Below are 19,810 nucleotides of genomic sequence, written 5' to 3'. Positions count from 1 at the left end.
GGTGGTTTGAACACTGAAGCCAGATTTGAACCCACTGGTGAGTCATCATTCTTCAACCGCTGGCTGGAGTGGTCCCTTGTTGCTATGGAAACCACTGTTCTACCCCTCAGCCAGACTGAATTTTACTTTTTTTTTTAAGTACACATCTGTTTCAAAAATAGAGGACATTATTTTATGGAGAGAAGAGTATTTTCTCTGTTAAGACATTCAGAGAGGAAAAGCAGAGCTCCTAAAAGGCAGAAAAATTTCTAGTCTGAAACCAAATTCAGCAGAAAGCAGGCGTCCCTCACTGCTTTAGCAAGACAAGAAAGAACCAGTGAGCAATTTTTTTCTGAAGCAAGTTTCAGACTGTCGGGAGCATCCTTCAGGTTAGCTGTAAGGTGCCTGGCTGGAGGCCTGGGCTCAGGGGCTTCCCTGGTGTTCAGAGGGGCTGATGGTGACCGGCCAAGATGGTATCAAGACTCAGGAGACTCCGGCTGGAGAGGGACCTGAAAAAGGATGGCCCTACAGAATTACCATCAGAATATAATTTACACACACGGCTGAGTGGCCAGGCGGCCCGCACTGAGCCACTCTGATAAATATACCACACTGATGCTCTATGTCTGAGCTGAGGAAAGAGCAGTAATCTGTCCTTTAGGTGCAGAAGCAGAGAAGATGGGGTGGAGGAAGGGGCCTGGGAGAAGGCTTCTATAAGCCTCATGTGGTCAAGCTGGCCTGATGAATTCAGAATTTAGCAATTCCGAGTTCTCTTTCAGCTTAAACACAAAAGCATAAAATGATTGTATCTCAAACAGAATGATCTTGGAATTCACTGGTCTTTGCAAATTCTGATATCTGAAGATAAAACAGCAGAATTTCTCCTCCAAAGATACTCCCTGGGATTCACTGCTTTGCCAGCAACTATTGTACTAAGGTGGACAGGGACCCTCCAGGTACCAGTGGTAGAAGCAGCGAGACACTTCACTATGATTCTGTGTTACATAAGCAGCTGGTCCTTTTCTGAAACAGGAATCATTCCCTTTTGGTTCTCCTGTATCCCTGCCAACCTATGTCTGCAGAACTCCTTGACTTTATGTGGATGGTACTTTTCAAACACTCATCCCCGTGTGCTGTATCTTTCTCCCAGAAATGCTCCTAAAGTGCTTTTCCCTGGGCCTAGAAAACCCAGCTCAGTCCCTTGACCCAGCTCACTGTCTACACACTCCATCCCACCATCCACCGGAAGCCCGTGGAGCACCAAGATCAGTATTCAAAATCCTTTTCCAAATCCTTTCAAAGCTCTACCCTCTCTTTCCCCAAAACTCTCACATCACCATCTAGGACTCATAGCTTCCCTTTGGAAACACAACTCACCTTCCAACCCCTGGGTCTCCCCAGACATAAGCATAACTGTCTTTTCTCTATCCTCCACCAACTGTAGACCCCTACTCTACATTTGAGTTTGGGGGAAGCAATTTTCACATGGGCAATCTGCTGAATTTGCTCTACAAGTAAACATCTACTAATTACATTTTTCAGGGTTGAGCACATGATAAGAAACTGACACAATGTCAAGGAGAATGTGATGGAAGAAGAAGCTGGGAAGGAACACAGAGAGCCTTTGAACAGGGCTGGGTGGGGAAGAGAAGGAAGTAATGACTTACATCACAATACCCACAGATTTGTGTTTATTTCAAACCTCCTCTACTGTATGATATTTGTTTTTCTCTTTCTGACTTACTTCACTCTATATAAGAGGCTCTAGGTTCACCCACCTCACTACAACTGACTCGCATTCATTTTTTATGGCTGAGTAATATTCCCCTGTATATATCCACCAGATCTTCTTTATCTGTTCATCTGCTGATGGACATCTAGGTTGCTTGCATGTCCTGGCTATTGTAAACAGTGCTGCGATGAACACTGGAGTACATGTATCTTTCAGAATTGCAGTTTTCTCAGGCTATATGCCCAGTAGTGGGTTGCTGGGTCATAATGAATATATATGAAATCTAGGAAAATGGTATTGATGAACCTATTTGCAAGGAAGAAATGGAGACGAAGATGGAGAGAATGAACTTGTGGACACAGAGGGGTAGGGAAAGAGTAGGGTGAATGGAGAAAGTAGCATCTCTCTCTATATATATATACATACACACACACTTATCATGTGTAAAATGGATAGTTGGTGAGAAGTTGCTTTATAACATAGGGAGCCCAGTCTGGTGCATGATGACCTATAAGGGTGGGGTGGGGTGAGGGGAGGGAGGCTCTAGAGGAAGGGAATATATGTATAATCATGGCTGATTCAAGTTGTTGTATGGCAGAAACCAACACAACACTGTAAAAAATATTATTTTTAAAAACCCTCTTCTACTCTAATTACTGCTACTACACATAGTGTCCTCCACATTTAAACCACTCAACTTATTCTAGGACCCTGGGTTCCTTCCCCTAGATCTTCAGGGTCATGTGAACCTGAAGTGCACCTGCTCACTCAGCTAAGTCTCTGCACCTGTCTATTTAGGTGACTCTCCCAGTGCATGCTGGGAAATTGCAAAGAAGTGTCCCATCGCCGCCCCTCCCCTCTTCTCTGTGTCCAAGGTTTATGCTTCAAGTAACTTAGAAGTTCTTAACATGAGAACCACAGGTGAGCTTCAGGGGCTCTGGGAATCTCTTGGTATTACCTAAATCATTTGCATGTGTGTGTGTGCACGTGAGCATGCAGTTTTCTGAGGGTAATATTCACCCTTTATCCTGTTAGCTTTTCAAGGGGACACCAGCTATACTTAGCCCGTCTCTGGATGAGTTACAGACATGGTGGTCAGGTCCCAGGACGGTACCTTGGAAGCAGCCATCACCGCCGCTGTGGCCGCCACGTTCAAGCCTCGCTTCCCAAAGTGCACAAGGGCATCGTAACTTCGGTCTTTCGCTTGGACCAGGCAATCATCAATTTCCTGGCAAAGGAAAACAGGCACTCTGAGTTGGAAGGCCCAAATAAACCTCTATTCTTTCTCCCCTCTCCTGAGCGCTGAGCTTGGCAGCTTGCTCCATCACTGATTCTCGCTGGCACTGCCACTAATTGGCTGTCAGACCTGGGTGAGTGCTCAGCCTCTACACACGGTTCTGTCTTCTGCAAAATGAGGACAGTGGCGGCACCTAACTTGTGGAGCACGGTGAGAATTCATTGTTGTTGTTTAGTTGCTAAGTCCTCTCTGACTCCTTGTGACCCCAAGGACTGTAGCCCGCCAGGCTCCTCTGTCCACGGGATTTCCCAGGCAAGAATACTGGAGTGGGCTGCCATTTCTTTCTCCAGGGGATTGTCCCAACCCAGGGATCGAACCCATATCTCCTGCATTGGCAGGTATATTCTTTACTGCTGAGCCACCCTGGAAACCCCATGATGAGGACTACATGTGCTCATTCCAGGAAAGCACCTTACACAGTGGCTGGCTTCAGTAACCAAGAACCATTGTCATCTTCCTTATCTCAAGGAGGTAAAGCCCCAGGATCTCTGAAATTCTATTATTTCATAGCAATTTCATACAATATCCAAATTCCTCCTCAAGTGTATATCGATGGGAGAGATTAGGATGCAAAAAGAGATAGGGGATATTTTTATTGATAGAGGAGATCATTTTACAGATAATTAAATAAAAACAGAAACCAGAAGTCAACTACAAGGTAAAGGTGAGGTGGAAGAGAAGATTGAAGTCTACTTAGGGACCAAGAGCAAGTAAAATATTGGTTTAGTTCAAATTTGGATCAGTGCTGGCTCATTCTTTTTGTTGTGTTTGGGTTGTTGTCATTGTTTTAGGAAAACAACCATTCTGTAATCATAGGAGCAGAGTTCAGTCAATGACACTTGGCCTGTGTCTCATCGGAAGTTCAGCACATTGGTGCACTTCCTTCACTTTGAGGCATACAGGTGGGCATTCACCCCCTTGCCTGGTCCTTGTTTAAAATTCCTCGGGAAGTCACAACACTCAGTTTCCATTGGCTGACTCTGGAAGTGATTCTTGGCAGCTCTTAAGAGTCAGTGGAAATTACATTAGTGGCTTCAGGGTTAAGTCCAGTGTTTAGAGAAAGGGAAGTAGGAAGAGTAGAGATTTGATAATGAGGTGGAGGCAGGGATTACCCTCTGAGACAGTAAGTGTTGTGTCTTAGTTCCTAAAGGGCATCTCAGAAATGGCTACAGTAACCTGTACTGGAGTACCTCCAACTGATGTACTCAAAACCTTGCCCTGGAAACCCAAAGTGTACAACTTTCAGAAGCAACAGAAACAAATATATCAAGCCACCTATAGTAAAAAAAAGTTGGCTTAAAGCTCAACATTCAGAAAACTAAGATCACAGCATCTGGTCACATTAATTCATGGCAAATAGATGGAGAAACAGTGGAAACAGTTGCAGACTTTATTTTTTGGGGCTCCAAAATTGCTGCAGATGGTGACTGCAGCCATGAAATAAAAAGACGCTTGCTCCTTGGAAGAAAAGCTATGACCAACCTAGACAGCATATTAAAAAGAGAGACATTACTTTGTCAACAAAGGTCTGTCTAGTCAAGGCTATGGTTTTTCCAGTGGTCATGTATGGATGTGAGAGTTTGACTATAAAGAAAGCTGAGCTCAGAAGAATTGATGCTTTTGAACTGTGGTGTTGGAGAAGACTCTTGAGAGTCCCTTGGACTATAAGGAGATTCAACCAGTTCGTCCTAAAGGAAATCAGTCGTGAATGTTCATTGGAAGGACTGATGTTGAAGCCAAAACTCCAATACTTTGGCCACCTGATGCAAAGAGCTGACTCATTTGAAAAGACCCTGATGCTGGAAAAGATTGAAAGTGAGAGAAGAAGGGGATGATGGAGGATGAGATGGTTGGATGGCATCACTGATGCAATGGTCAGGAGTTTGAGTAAACTCTGGGAGTTGGTAACAGACAGGGAGGCCTGGTGTGCTGCAGTCCATGGGGTCACAAAGAGTCAGACATGACTGAGTGACTGAACTGAATTGATAGTGCTCTTAATTCATATGGTAGAACCTTACCACACAACCAGTTCAGAAGGTCATATAATATCATTAATGAATTACAGAATGCTGGACCCAATAATCCCACTCTCAAGAATTTATTCTAAGACAAGAAGTCAATAGAAGTTGATTGTATACTATGCGTGGTGATGTTTGTGGGTCCTTATGGACCCACAAGTGGAAAAGGATGGTATGCAAACATGTTTAAGATTTCAGAAGACAAGTAATGCATCTTTTCAGCTTTTTGTAGTTATTGTCTTTGGGTTTCGTTTTGGCTTTTTGGTGTGTGTGTGTGTATGGTTAACATTTTAAGGAAACATTACATAGACTGCATTGAATGAAAAAAGGAGCTACCAAACAAATTAATAAGACAGAGGTCTTTTATTTTAATGGTTTCTGCATCTATTATTTCCCTTAGTGTCTCGGTGGTAAAGAATCCACCTGCCAATGCAGGAGACACAGGAGATGTGGGTTTGATCCCTGGATTGGAAAGAGCCTCTGGAGGAGGAAATGGCAACCCACTCCAATATCCTTGCCTGGGAAATCCCATGGACAGAGGAGCATGGCAGGCTACCGTAGGACATGACTTAGCAACTTAGCATGCATGTGTCTCTTACTGTATGAAATCTTAACAAAACCATGGAACAATCCATTGAAAACAAATCTGACAAATCAGGTTCAGAGGAGATGTTAAACAAAAAACAATTTAATAGACAGTGACATTATCTTAAAAGTAGCTTCAATTTCTTTTCAAGAGGTATAAGTTGTAATTCCTCCGTGTATCCTTAGATATTGTTGACTCCTTCCTGCAATTTCTCCCTATCTTATTTTTTCCATCTCTGTATGCTTATGCTAAGTCGCTTCAGTCGTGTCCGACTCTGTGTGACCCCATAGACAGCAGCCCACCAGGCTCCCCCGTCCCTGGGATTCTCCAGACAAGAACACTGGAGTGGGTTGCCGTTTCCTTCTCCAATGCATGAAAGTGAAAAGTGAAAGTGAAGTCTCTCAGTCGTGTCCAACTCCGAGTGACCCCATGGACTGCAGCCTATCAGGCTCCCCCGTCCTTGGGATTTTCCAGGCAAGAGTACTGGAGTAGGGTGCCATTGCCTTCTCCTTTACATCTCTGATATTAGACAAATCTACATTTTCATTTCAAGGATGTATGGGAAGCAAAACTTTGAAGCAAAACACAAAAGGTAAATTGAATGAAACAAATTATTATGTCTATTCTCATTAACACACTTATCAACTGATAACTTATAAAGTATAAAAATAGCAGGTATTTCATTTGTAGTATACATTTTATCATTGATCAATAAAGCACATGTACTAGAAATTTATTATATTCCAGTCTCTGTTGTAGCTATCCAGGCACAAATTCAAGTCTTTTCATCTCTCTAGGCTTCAACTTTCCTGTTTATGTTAGGTTTTTAAAAATTTATTATTTTTATCTTTACCATTTATCATTTTTATTTTTTTGTCCATGCTGAGTCTTGGTGGCTGCTCAGGCTTTTGTCTAGTTGCAGTCAGCAGGGGCTACTCTGCAGCCGTGGTATGTGGGCTTCTCACTGCAGTGGCGTCTCCTGTCGCAGAGCACAAGCTCCAGGGCGAGCAGGCTTCGATAACTGCGGCACGTGAGCTCAGTAGCTGTGGCTCCTGGGCTTGAGAGCACAAGCTCAGTAGTTATGGTGCATGGGCTTAGCTGCTCCTCAGAATGCAGGATCCTCCCAGACCAGGGATCAAACCTGTGTCTCCTGCACTGGCAGGCAGATTCTTTACTACTGAGCCAGCAGGGAAGCCCTGTACTCAGTTTTTAAAGTATTTTTTAGTAGTATATATAAAAATTCCATCTACAAAAGGACAGGTGCCGAGCCTGATGAAAGAAATTCAGTTTGGGGAGTTGAATTATGAGTGAATTTTTTTCTGTCTTTTGTTTCGATGTATGGAAATGTTTTACAATAATAGTGATGAATAATATCCTTTTGAGAATTTCACCAGGTCATAAAAATAGACTTAAAAGAGAAAGATTAGAAGGAACAATTTTCGGGTAGGGGGCAAATAAGTCAATCAAGAGTCTCCTTCAATAAAATCATATGTCTTTTTTAAAAAAAAAATCACTTAAATTTTTTTTTCACTCACTCGAAGGAGTGAAAGGCAGAACAACACAAATTACCTTTTCTTTTGAAGACAGTGTGGGATGTACAAACTTCCTGTAGAGGAGGCTGGAGCCTTTTGTGTAGGGAGACAGCAGCCAGGCTACAAATGCTATTTTTAGTTCATAATAGAATGGAAACCTGGAGAGAGAGGAGAAACATACACATTCCATTAGGTTTTCAGCAACTCTGCCCTGAGCCTATGACAGAGAGAACCTGGGAGCACAGATAGCTCTCCTGCCTGCACACAGCCTGGTCCTCAGATTCCCATGAATGTGTGTGCACACACACACATCCGAGGTACAAGCCCAGGTCCTCTTTTGAAAACCAGTTTCTTTTCTGTGTGTGTGTGACTTCAGTATGAGGCTTCTAGGATCTTAGTTCCCTGAGCAGGAATTGAACCCAGGCACCTAGCAGTGAAAGCACAGAGTCCTATCTATGGGACCACCAGGGAGTTCGCAAAGCCCATTCACGTTTTCTTTTGTTGTCAAACAAGCTAGGGACCCAGGGTCTCTCAGCAGTCACTCTATGACTGTGCCTGACAACAACTGGCGCTTTCTGCCAGGCTCCGTTCACTTTGGCTGGAGCCGGAGCTCCTGCAGGCCCAGATGCCACATCCACCCTTGCCCGAGTTCCCACTCATTCACTCTTTCCTGGAGGCCAAGAAGAGACAAACACTTGGAGGATTCACAGCAGGGCTGAGCTAACAAAGAATCTCCACTTAGAATGAAAGCCTCTGTTCCTTGGCTGTCTTCTTAGTCCCCAAACAGGCTGGACAGGAGCCCAACTCTTGCAGGAAAGAGGATGGTACTTACCCTGCTCAAACCAACAGCAGACTTGGGGGAGGGGGGCAGGGAATAGAATATAAATAGCAAAATACAGGAAAGCCTGGCGTGCTGCAGTCCATGGGGTCACAAAGACTTAGACATGACTAAGCAACTGAACAAGTACAATATATATAACTGCTTTATATACATATACGTATGTATACTTATATATATACATATATGTATATATATATACTCCCTGAGAATCCCTTGGACAACAAGGAGATCAAACCAGTCCATCCTAAAGGAAATCAGTCCTGAATATTTATTGGAAACTGAAACTCCAATATTTTGGCCACCTGATGTGAAGAACTGACTCATTTGAAAAGACTCTGATGCTGGGAAAGATTGAAGGCAGGAGAAGGGGACAACTGTTGAGGGCCAGAGTGAGGTACTCCGCCCGTGGCAAAGGTCATGAGGAAGGAGGCTCGACATACACGAAGGCGGGATCGAGCCTCAGGAGTCCCCCTGGAAATCCTCGAGCATCTACCCCCATAATCAGAGCCTGCCTACTTTACTACTTTGTGCTCTCACCTACACCTCTGACTTTACGGGGGGCTGTTCCCCACCACCTCTTTCGGAGAAGGAGTTAATCTAGAGCTCCAGTTAATCAAAACTCCTGGGCGTGACAAGAGTGTTTTAACCTACAAACTCCTCTGAAGGTTCTCTGGCCTGCCTGACAGGCTTGTCCGGCCACATGTGATTGCTCACAGCCTCCCAACCATGAGAGGCACGAGATGCTTTAAACCTTCTAAAAACAGGTTCCTTAGAAAAGTTAGAAAACTATTAGTATAAGTATAATGGGCTGATTAGAAATTGTGTTGGTGAAGGATTTTTCATTTGTTGAGCCAATGTTTGTTGCTAAGTCTCCATATCCCCTGCCCTTACACACATTAATGAATATATAGAAGAAATAAGTATTAACCTTTGATATTAATCACATTAGACCTTAGGCTAAGTAAATTCTTTCCTTAACTAAAACCCACTATACCCTCACCCTGTAGGAATGTAACTTTATTTGGGTGGCGTCTGTTTTAAGAATAATCACCCCTGGAGAAATAAGTGTCCTGGTTGACTGACCACTGTCACAAGGAGAGGGTCATAAATTGTCAGCAGGCCCCCTGGCCAGAAGATGATGTAATACCCCTAAGACCTCTGTGTACATTTGTATGAAGCACCTGACTTTGATAAAAGTCAGGACTGCCGACCCCACGTGACTTTTGCATAACATCTCAGTGTATAAAAGTAGACCATAGAAAATAAAGAATTGGGATCAGTTTCTCGAAATACTGGTCTCCCCATGTCTCTCTCTCACTCTGGCTGAGTCTCCATCTGGAGCGCGGAACCCACCATGCTTACTAATTATGCCTGGGCTTCTAAGATCCGACCGGGGAGGCCTCAGTGTCTCCTCTCCTTCGGGAGAATGGAAGGACGCCTGTGGCCTATGTAAGTGGTGCAAACTTCTTGTCTTGAAGTTTTATTGGTCTCCCGCGTAAACCAAGCTACTCAGCCTCTTTTCTCCACTGAATTTTCCTACTGCGCTATCCTTATTCTATTACTCTTTACATCTTTAATTAATATCTAATTGAAGCTATTGTATCCTGACCCTCGCCGACGCCGTCCCCGCTTCGAATACCCTGGATCAGCCGGGGCTGAACCCCGGCAGACAACAGAGGATGAGATGATTGGATGGCATCACCGACTCGATGGACATGAGCTGGAGTAAGCTCCGGGAGTTGATGATGGACAGGGAAGCCTGGCATGCTACAGTCCATGGGATCAAAAAGAGTTGGGCACAACTGAGTGACTGAACTAAACATATATATATATAGTTTCATGTGTACAGCAAAGTGATTCAGTTGTACACCTGACACTAACACATCATTGTAAATCAACTATGCCTGCATGCTAAGTCATTTCAGTCATGTCTGATTCTTTGCCACCCCATGTGGCCTGCCAGGTTCCTCTTTCCATGGGGTTCCCTAGGCAAGAATACTGGAGTGGGTTCCCATGCCCTCCTCCAAGGGATCTTCCCGACCCAGGGATCAAACCCTTGTCTCATATATCTCCTGCTTTGGCAGGTGGGTTCTTTACCACTACCACCACCTATACTTCAATAGAAAAAAAACTAAATTTTAAAAACCAACATCAGGCAAAAAGGTTTTGATCATTTTGGTACCAAAAGAAAAAGAGTTCAAGGTACAGATAAAATATCTCTGAAGTTTAAAGTTCTGGGTACTATTCACTGATGTATCCCATAAACCTTTCGCCAGCACCCATATATGGCAGTTGGTGCTGAGCACCAAGAGGACACTAGGGAACAAAGAAGACCTGAGCCCTGTTCTCTTGGAGCTTCCAGTCTAGCAGGAAGCACAGACAAGGTTCTGGCATCTTCGGAACTGACAGTCCAGTCAAGGAAACAGAGATTGCTCAAATCAAGACAATTAGTGTAGAATAACATCCTGAGACAAGCGCCATCAAGGGTCTCTGTTAACCCATATGGTACTTCTGCACATGTGAGAAAAAGCCCAACCCTTCGACTGGATGCAGTCCTGTGAGCATATGACTTGCAAACAGGGCTTCATCTGAATTTCAGCTCCACTGGCCAGGTATCTTGTGCTATGAACAACCTGTGCAACCATAATTGGCAGGTCAAATGGGTATTAACCAGGTCTTTTTATTTTTTGTATTCTGATGCTTTGACATCTTGGGACCTTGCTGATGGAGAGACTGCCTCTCTCATGGACACCACAATACAGGCTCCTGCCCACACTTCTTTCCTCTGCTTCCTGATCTGCCTGTGTGACTCTGCATGGCACACCATGCCTCTAGGGATCTGTGTATCTTTTTAAAAATATTTATTTATTTATATATTTGACTGTACTGGGTCTTCACGGTGGCACACAGGATCTTCAGTTGCAGCATGTCAACTCTTAGTTGCGGCATGTGGGATCTAGTTCCCTGACGAGGGATTGAACCCAGGATCCCTGCACTGAGAGTGTGGACTCTTAGCCACTGGATGACCAGGGAAATCCCTTGGGATCTGTGAAGTTAACAAACTTATTCCTTCATGATAGTCATTTCTGTGTCTGCATGTCTTGTGCTATGCTGTGCTTAGTCGCTCAGTTGTGTCCAACTCTTTGCAACCCCATGGACTGCAGCACGCCAGGGTCCTCTGTCCATGCAGATTCTCCAGGCAAGAATACTGGAGTGGGTTGCCACGCCCTCCTCCAGGAGATCTTCCCAACCCATGGATCAAGCCCAGGTCTCCTGTACTGCAGGCAGATTCTTTACTGTCTGAGCCACCAGGGAGGCCCAAGAATACTGGGGTGGGTAGACTATCCATTTTCTAGGGGAACTTACCAACCGAGGAATCATACCAGGGCCTCCTGCATTGCAGGCAGATTCTTTACCAACTGAGCCACCAGGGAAGCCCCTCTGCATGTCTTACCAAACTTAAATCCTGGGTACCATTCAAACATGATGCTATGAGGGAACATGATACTTGGGCAGGTTTGAGGCCTCAGAAAAGTAAACCCCTTCCAGGCCATCCTCGTGTAAGAGGGCAAACACAAACAGTAATTTCTAGCAAGACATTTCAGAGGTCTTTAACTCTCACATCACTCCAGACAGCAGCTCCACCCACCCCTTCTTTCCCCACCCTAGTCCACTGCCTTCTGCTCCTGGCAGGCCCTTCCTGAACATTCTCCTAGCAACTAAAGGACACTTTCATGTCAAGATCGTTTAATGCTTCACAGCCAGAAAAGAGAAGGAGCTGAAGGAACAGAGATGTGATCCTCTCATATTTGAACACTCTGGTGATTAACAATGGAGGAAATTTGGTCTTGAAAACAAGTATTTGTTAGCGCCAAGGGGCAAATGAGCCTGGCAAGCTCAGGCACCAATCCAAGTTACACAGATAATCCTAGGGGGAATCTGTCACACTGTGGCTCTTTTGTTTATTATGTAAGAGATGTGGGTTTTTTTTTTTTTTTTAATAGGTTGTGTGTCCACATAGTTTAAAAGATTCTAGAAGTCCAAAAGGGGACATAGCAGAGTCTCTTTTCCAAAAGCACAAAAGCATCATCAGTTTCCTGTAGATCCTTCCAGAAGTGGACTGGGGCTAAGATATACAATCATGTGGGTATGTAGGACACCTGCAATGCTCCCTACACTCACTCAGTGGTATTCTCTGCTTCCCTTCACACCACACCTTGCTTTCCCCACCACACATCCAATTAACAGGACACTCCGGTGGCTTCAGCAATAACGTGAACCGTGAACTTCCAGATGTTCAAGCCGGTTTTAGAGAAGGCAGAAGAACCAGAGATCAAATTGCCAACATCTGTTGGATCATTGAAAAAGCAAGAGAGTTTCAGAACAACATCTACTTCTGCTTTATTGACTATGCCAAAGCCTTTGACTGTGTGGATCACAATAAACTGTGGAAAATTCTGAAAGAGATGGGAATACCAGACCACCTGACCTGCCTCTTGAGAAACCTGTATGCAGGTCAGGAAGCAACAGTTAAAACTGGACATGGAACAACAGACTGGTTCCAAATAGGAAAAGGGGTATGTCAAGGCTGTATATTGTCACCCTGCTTATTTAACTTATATGCAGAGTACATCATGAGAAATGCTGGGCTGGAAGAAGCACAAGCTGGGATCCAGATTGCCAGGAGAAATATCAATAACCTCAGATATGCAGATGACACCACCCTTAAGGCAGAAAGTAAAGAAGAACTAAAAAGCCTCTTGATGAAAGTGAAAGAGGAGAGTGAAAAAGTTGGCTTAAAGCTCAACATTCAGAAAACGAAGATCATGGCATCCGGTCCCATCACTTCATGGCAAATAGACGGGGAAACAGTGAAAACAGTGGCTGACTTTATTTTGGGGGGCTCCAAAATCACTGTGGATGGTGCCTGCAGCCATGAAATTAAAAGACGCTTGCTTCTTGGAAGGAAAGTTATGATCAACCTAGACAGCGTATTAAAAAGCAGAGACATTACTTTGTCAACAAAGGTCTGTCTAGTCAAGCCTATGGTTTTTCCAGTGGTCATGTATGGATGTGAGAGTTAGACTATAAAGAAAGCTGAGCACCAAAGAATCAATGCTTTTGAAGTGTGGTGTTGGAGAAGACTCTTGAAAGGTCCTTGGACTGTAAGGAGATCCAACCAGTCCATCCTAAAGGAAATCAGTCCTGGGTGTTCATTGAAAGGACTGATGTTGAAGCTGAAACTCCAATACTTTGGCCACCTGATGTGAAGAGCTGACTCATTTGAAAAGACCCTGATGCTGGGAAAGATTGAGGGCAGGAGGAGAAAGGGACGACAGAGGATGAGATGGTTGGGTGGCATCACCGACTCAATGATCATGGGTTTAGTTGGACTCCAGGAGTTGGTAATGGACAGGCAGGCCTGGCATGCTGTGGTTCACGGGGTCACAAGGAGTTGGAAACAACTGAGTGATTGAACTGAACTGAACTGGAGATTTTCTCATACCATTTCATGGAGAGTGGTTTCTCTCTCTCTCTTTTTTTGGCTGCTCCATGTGACTTGCAGGATCTTAGTTCCCTAGTCAAGGATTGAACCTGGGCCCAGGGCAGTGAAAGCACTGAGTCCTAACCACTGGACCACCAGGGAATTCCCCAGGCCTTACCCTTCTTAATGGCTATATAGGGGGCATGAGCATCTACCCAGACCCCCACGGATGGATATTTACAAAGGTCACAACCTTTAGCTACTACAACAGAACTGCCATGAATCTCTTGGAGTATGCTTCTTTATGTCCTGATGATAATGTACCTTTAAGAAATGCTCAGAAGTGAAATTTTTGCAGGTATCTGATTTATAGGTAGAAGCTGCGCTTTTGTGCAAGCACGAGTACAAGAGCCTGGTTCTCCCCAGCCTCACGCTCACAGTGAAGGACAGTGTAAGAGCCTACCCTAGGTTATGAGGATTGGCGGGGCAGGGGGTTGGTGGGGAGGATGGGCATTAGATCCTGAGCAGTTCTTCTGAGCTGCTGGAGCCCCTGTATTCTCTGGTCTGCCTGCTGCTAAGCCTCCTTGTTCTTCAAGATCTTTCCTGTGTACCCCATCCACATTAACATGACTTTTAAAAAAAAATTTATTTTTAGTTGCACTGGGTCTTCATTGCTGTGTTAGTCGTTCAGTCATATCTGACTATTTGTGACCTCATGGGCTGTAGCCCACCAGGCTCCTCTGTCCATGAGGATTCTCCAGGCAAGAATACTGGAGTGGGTTTCCATTTCTTTCTCCAGGTTCATTGCTGTACATAAGCTTTTTATAGTTGTGGTGAGCAGGTGCTACTCTTAGCAATCACTTCATTTTCTTTCAATTTTTTTCCTCAAGCTTTTTTCCTGCCCCCCTTTCTATTCAAAGACAACTTCTGGCTTACTGAGTGATTCACTCAGTTGGGAAAATTCAACTGAAAAGCTATGAGGTAAGGGGCCCATGCTAAGCAGTTCAGGGAAACCAAAGCTAGGGTAGAAACATCCTCCCCCTTAGTGGTTTGTCATTTAGCAAGACCAACAGGTAACCCCATAATGTACCATGAGTAATGGAACAATATCTCAGTGTGGCTCAAGGGCTTTGCTTCTCTCCGAATCATCATCCATTGCTCACAAACATACACCTCTCAGTTCTTACTATGTACCTGGCCAAAGGTCCATATAGTCAAAGCTATGGTTTTTCCAGTAGTCATGTATGGATGTGAGGGTTGGACCATAAAGAATGCTGAGCACCGAAGAATTGATGCTTTCGAATTGTGGTGCTGGAGAAGACTCTTGAGAGTCCCTTGGACAGCAAGGAGATCAAACCAGTCAATCCTAAAGGAAATCAACCCTGAATATTCATTGGAAGGATTGATGCTGAAGCTGAAGCTCCAGTATTTTGGTCACCTGATGCAAAAAGCCGACTCATTGGAAAAGACCCTGATGCTGGTAAAGATTGAAGAAAGGAAGAGAAGGGGGGAACAGAGGATGAGATGGTTGAATGGCAGCACTGACTCAATGGACACGAGTTTGAGCAAACTCTGGGAGATGGTGAAGAACAGGGAAACCTGGCGTGCTGCAAACCACAGAGTCAAGGGAGTCGGACACAATTTAGTTACTGGACAACAACAACATTCTATGTGGATAAGCCCTTGAATTGCCCTGACCTTAAAAATTAGGATGTATTTGAGAAGAAAAGGCTGGATGAACCCATAATATCCAAGTCATTTGTACAGCACTCAGGTGCAATTCTATGCTTTCAACACAATACCGTCAAGGGGTATTGAGCACTCAAGGGGGTAAGAGTTTCCTTTTTTTTTTTTTTTCAGTCATGCTGGGTGGCCTGCCGAATCTCAGTTCAGCAACCAGGGATTGAACCAAAGCCTCAACAGTGAAAGCTCTGTGCCCTAACCACTGGATTGCCAGGGAATTTCTAAGAGATTTCAAAGAGGGTTTGGCAAGTGATGAAACTGTCAAATATACAAGCAATTAATGTGTACAGAAAATTTCCAGAAGAAAACACAACTGACTTTGATCATGCTAACCTCTGGGGAGAGAGCCAAGGGCCTGGGGGAAGAGGGACTTACTTTTTAGTGTATTGTTTCAGTTTTATTTTGCCATGTGCATGTAGTATTATATACGTTTTTAAAAATTAAATGAAATAATCTACACAAATTGTGAAACAAACCACCATCCTATCTCTTCTGGGACCATACACAGCTGCTGTTTTCATCAAGATAGAAAGCTTTTAAAAGTTACCTATGAAGAGAGAACTGTGCTAAGGGTGAGGTGGAGAGAGCAGGGTGGGGATGGATGCATGAAGAATGAGAGGAAAAGTATAGACATGAGGGGTGATTTCCAGTCCAGGAAGTGAACAGAAGTGAAAGATGCTTCTAGGAAGCCAGAAGGTGTAGAACTACCTCTCTACTTCTTTAATTATAAAAAGAACTTAGAGCTGCTGAATTGGGATCCATTCCCTGGAAGGGAAAGAGGCTCTGTCTGTCTAATAGGCCTGTTCTGGGTCCAACCCCAGGGTTAAAGAGAGGATGGAGAGGGAGGACTATCCCAGAAGGAGACCAGGATCTGTGACACCTGGAGCTTGCCAGGAAAAGACAGAGCAGGCTGAGGGCATGTCCAGACTGCAAGCTGAGACAGGCACAGGTGGTAGTGGTTTAGTTGCTCTTCCCTGCAAAAGTGGAGCCCAAGGTGCCAGGAGACAGGCAAGACACCCTCACTTTCCACCCACAAACTGCCTGGACAGTGTGAGCTCAGGGGGACCAAGGAGGGACCAGATGATGCCTCTACATGGGTCAGGAAGAGAGGGGTGTTCTGCTCACACTGCACACACACTCCAAATACACTAGCTATCAGATGCCTTCCTGTGATAGGCAGCATTTTGATCCTATGAACTTCCTCCCCATGTTACCCACCAATATGTTACCTCACATGGCATAAGGGATTCTACACATGTAATTAAGGTAATTAATCTTCTGACTTTAAGTTACAGAGACTGGGACTTTCCTGATGGTCCAGTGGTTAAGAATGTGCCTTCCAATGCAAGGGATGCAGGTTCAATCCCTGGTCGGGAGACTAAACCTGTGCACTACAACTATGGAGCCCACACGCCACAGTGAAGAGTCAGCATAGCCAAAAAAAAAGAAAACTGAACATGTGAAAATTTCAAAGTTCAAGTCAATGCATTTGGTACATGTATTGCAAGTGCTCTTAATAGATAATCATGAATTTTTTTTTAAGATGGGGAGGTTATATTGAATTATTGGGGTGGGCTTAATCTAATAGCATGATACCTTAAACAATAAGGCAGAGACCATTCTCTGGCTGGTAACAGAAGAGGACAGAAATGACATGCCATTGTTGGCTTGAAGATGACAGGATGTCACATGTCAAGGAAGTGGGGACCTCAGTCCTACAGCCCCAAGGAATTGACTCTGCCAACAACCTGAACGAACCTGTAAGTGGAATCTCCCCAGAGCCTCCAGATAAGAGCCTGGGATGACCCACGCCCAGGTTTTGGTCTTGTGAGCTTCCCATCAGAGGACTCAGTTGACTCTACTTGAACTTCTAACTCTCAGAAACTGCGAAGTAATAAATTTGTAGTGTTTAAGGATGCTAAAGTTTTAGTAATCTATTATGGCAGCAATAGAAAAGTAATACACCTCCCCCAAATCAAAATTAAATCAACCCCAGAGGCAGTTGTTGACACTTGGGTTGCCATGCCCTCCTCCAGGGCATCTTCCTGACCCAGGGATTGAACCTGAGTCTCTTTATGTCTCCTGCACTGGCAGGCAGATTCTCTACCACTAGTGCCACCTGGGAAGTCTACTTATTAGGCATGAGACTAAAATTCCAGGACCATGGGTTAAACATATCCCAGCTATTAGGGAGCAGCACATCCATCATTAGGTAGGATTTCCACCCAGCAAAGTGGTTGAAATGCCAGGACCCCCAGGAAAGAGCTCATGAGACTAATGTTCTTCCCCACAGTGTTCATAATAAAGGATGAGAGGAGAGCAGGAGGCCACCAGTGCCAGCCAAAAGGAGGGCATTACAACAGAAGACTAGACCACAAGAAGTGCTGGCCATGCTCTCTTTTTTTTTAATTGGAGGACAATTGCTTTACAATGTTGCGTTAGCTTCTGCTGTACAACATTGCAAATCAGTCGTAACTATATATTTATATCCCTTCTCTTGGGCCTCCCTTCCTGCCCTCATTCCACCCCTCTGGTTCATCACAGAGTACCAGGCTGGGCTCCCTGTGTTATTAACGTATTAGCACCTTCCCACTTGGAGGAGGCAACGGCACCCCACTCCAGTACTCTTGCCTGGAAAATCCCATGGACGGAGGAGCCTGGTAGGCTGCAGTCCATGGGGTTGCGAAGAGTCCGACATGACTGAGCGACTTCACTTTGACTTTTCACTTTCATGCATTGGAGAAGGAAATGGCAACCCACTCCAGTGTTCTTGCCTGGAGAGTCCCAGGGACAGGGGAGTCTGGTGGGCTGCCGTCTATGGGGTCTCACAGAGTCGGACACAACTGAAGCAACTTAGCAGTAGCAGCAGCAGCAGCAGCACCTTCCCACTAGCTATCTACTTTACATATGATAGTGTACATATGCCAGTGCTACTCTCTGAGTTCATCCACCCTCTCGTTCCCCCACTGTGTCCACATCTGTGTCTCCACATCCGTGTCTCCATACCTTCCCTGCAATTAGGTTCATCAATACCATCTTTCTAGATTCAGTATATACGCTTTAATATACTATATTTGTTTTTCTCTTTCTGACTTACTTCACTCTGTATAAAAGGCTCTAGGTTTATCCACCTCACTAGAAGGTACTCAAATTCATTTCTTTTTATGGCTGAGTAGTATTCCATTATATATATACCACAACTTCTTTATCCATTCATCTGTCGATGGACATCTCGGTTGTTTCCATATCCTGGCTACTGTAAATAGTGCTGCAATGAACACGGGGGTAACATGTGTCTTTTTGAATTGTGGTTTTCTCAGAGTATATGCCCAGTAATGGGACTGCTGGGTCATATGGTGGCTATGATCCTTAATGGATTACACAGTCCTCACTAGGTCCAGCCTATTCTCCTCATCTCCACGGGACAGACAGGAGCCTCCCCACTGAAGCTCTGATCAAAATGGGGTTTGCCTCTTAGTGGCAGCCCGTGGGGCCTGGGGAAGGAAAAAAAAAATGGCTCAGCAGAGTTCTGTCTCCATTCTTAGAGACTCAGCCCATCTCTGGTCTGCTGTTTACCTGGGCACAGAACAGGACAGGATAGCACAAGCATATTAAATTAGGTAATCCAGATTCCTTCCTTCCAGCTTGAGGTCATAATAGCTGAGACATCTATCTCTCCCAGTGGAGATGAAAGCCAGGCTCCTTCAGGGGAAAAACGACATACACACCGAACCAAGACAGGATTCAGTGAAGTAGTGTTCAGAGAAGTGGACGTCTTTGACCCAGGACACCCCAGAGGATAAGTCCAGACGAATCCTTTTTAGGATGAGAACTTTTTCTCCAAAATGGAAATATCCTTATTATTTTTTTCTGATGATATTTGATCATGGTAAAACATTCATAAAACACAGCAAATGTGAAACTGACCTCATGATCCCAAATTGCAGAAATAACCCTAGTTAAGTGATGAGTATTTTCCACACTATTTTTAGTATATATTCACATGTGCACAAACTCAGACACTTCAGATATAAACAGGACACTATATATTATTCACAACCTCATTTAGCTAAGACACAATATATCAGTACAAACATGTAGCTTATGATTTTCACTTGGTTCACCACTATAACTGTACTGGTCATAAAAGAAAAAGAGCTGTCTATCAAAAGGGAATAGATTAAATAAATTACAGTTCATCTATACCATGAAATTCTATGTGGCCTTTAAAAAAAGTAGGTAGATCTGTTTATGCTTACATGAAAGTATTTAAAAAAATAAATTTAAAAAACAAAGTAAGAACTATTAGGTATACTATAGCTGTTGTTCAGTCACCCAATCATGTCCAGCTCTTCGAGACCCCATGAACTGCAGCACGCCAGGTCTCCCTGTCCCTCACCATCTCCCAGAGTTTGCTCAAGTTTATGTAAATTGCATCGATGATGTCATCCAGCCATCTCATCCTCTGATGCCCTCTTCTCCCTCTGCTCTCAATCTTTCCCAGCATCAGGGACTTTTTCAATAAGCATCTGTTCATATCAGATGTGGAGAAGGCAATGGCACCCCACTCCAGTACTCTTGCCTGGAAAATCCCATG

General features: G+C 44.3%; 1 protein-coding gene across 7 annotated transcripts in view; it reads right to left on the bottom strand.

Moving 5' to 3' along the window:
• The window catches only part of REEP1 (receptor accessory protein 1), a 136,953-nt gene that overhangs the window by 35,301 nt on the left and 81,842 nt on the right, over positions 1-19,810 (bottom strand). For all 7 annotated transcript variants that reach the window (XM_027555511.1, XM_027555505.1, XM_027555506.1 and 4 more), the window contains exons 4-5: positions 7,182-7,302; positions 2,826-2,939 (exon numbers count right to left, since the gene is read on the bottom strand). In XM_027555511.1, the coding sequence (XP_027411312.1) occupies positions 2,826-2,939; positions 7,182-7,302 (235 nt within the window). The remainder of the gene's footprint in view (positions 1-2,825; positions 2,940-7,181; positions 7,303-19,810) is intronic.

The sequence above is a fragment of the Bos indicus x Bos taurus genome, chromosome 11, assembly GCF_003369695.1.
Source record: "Bos indicus x Bos taurus breed Angus x Brahman F1 hybrid chromosome 11, Bos_hybrid_MaternalHap_v2.0, whole genome shotgun sequence".
Taxonomy (NCBI): domain Eukaryota; kingdom Metazoa; phylum Chordata; class Mammalia; order Artiodactyla; family Bovidae; genus Bos; species Bos indicus x Bos taurus.
Note: the sequence above shows the minus strand (reverse complement) of the source record. Positions and strands in the feature narration are given on the sequence as shown.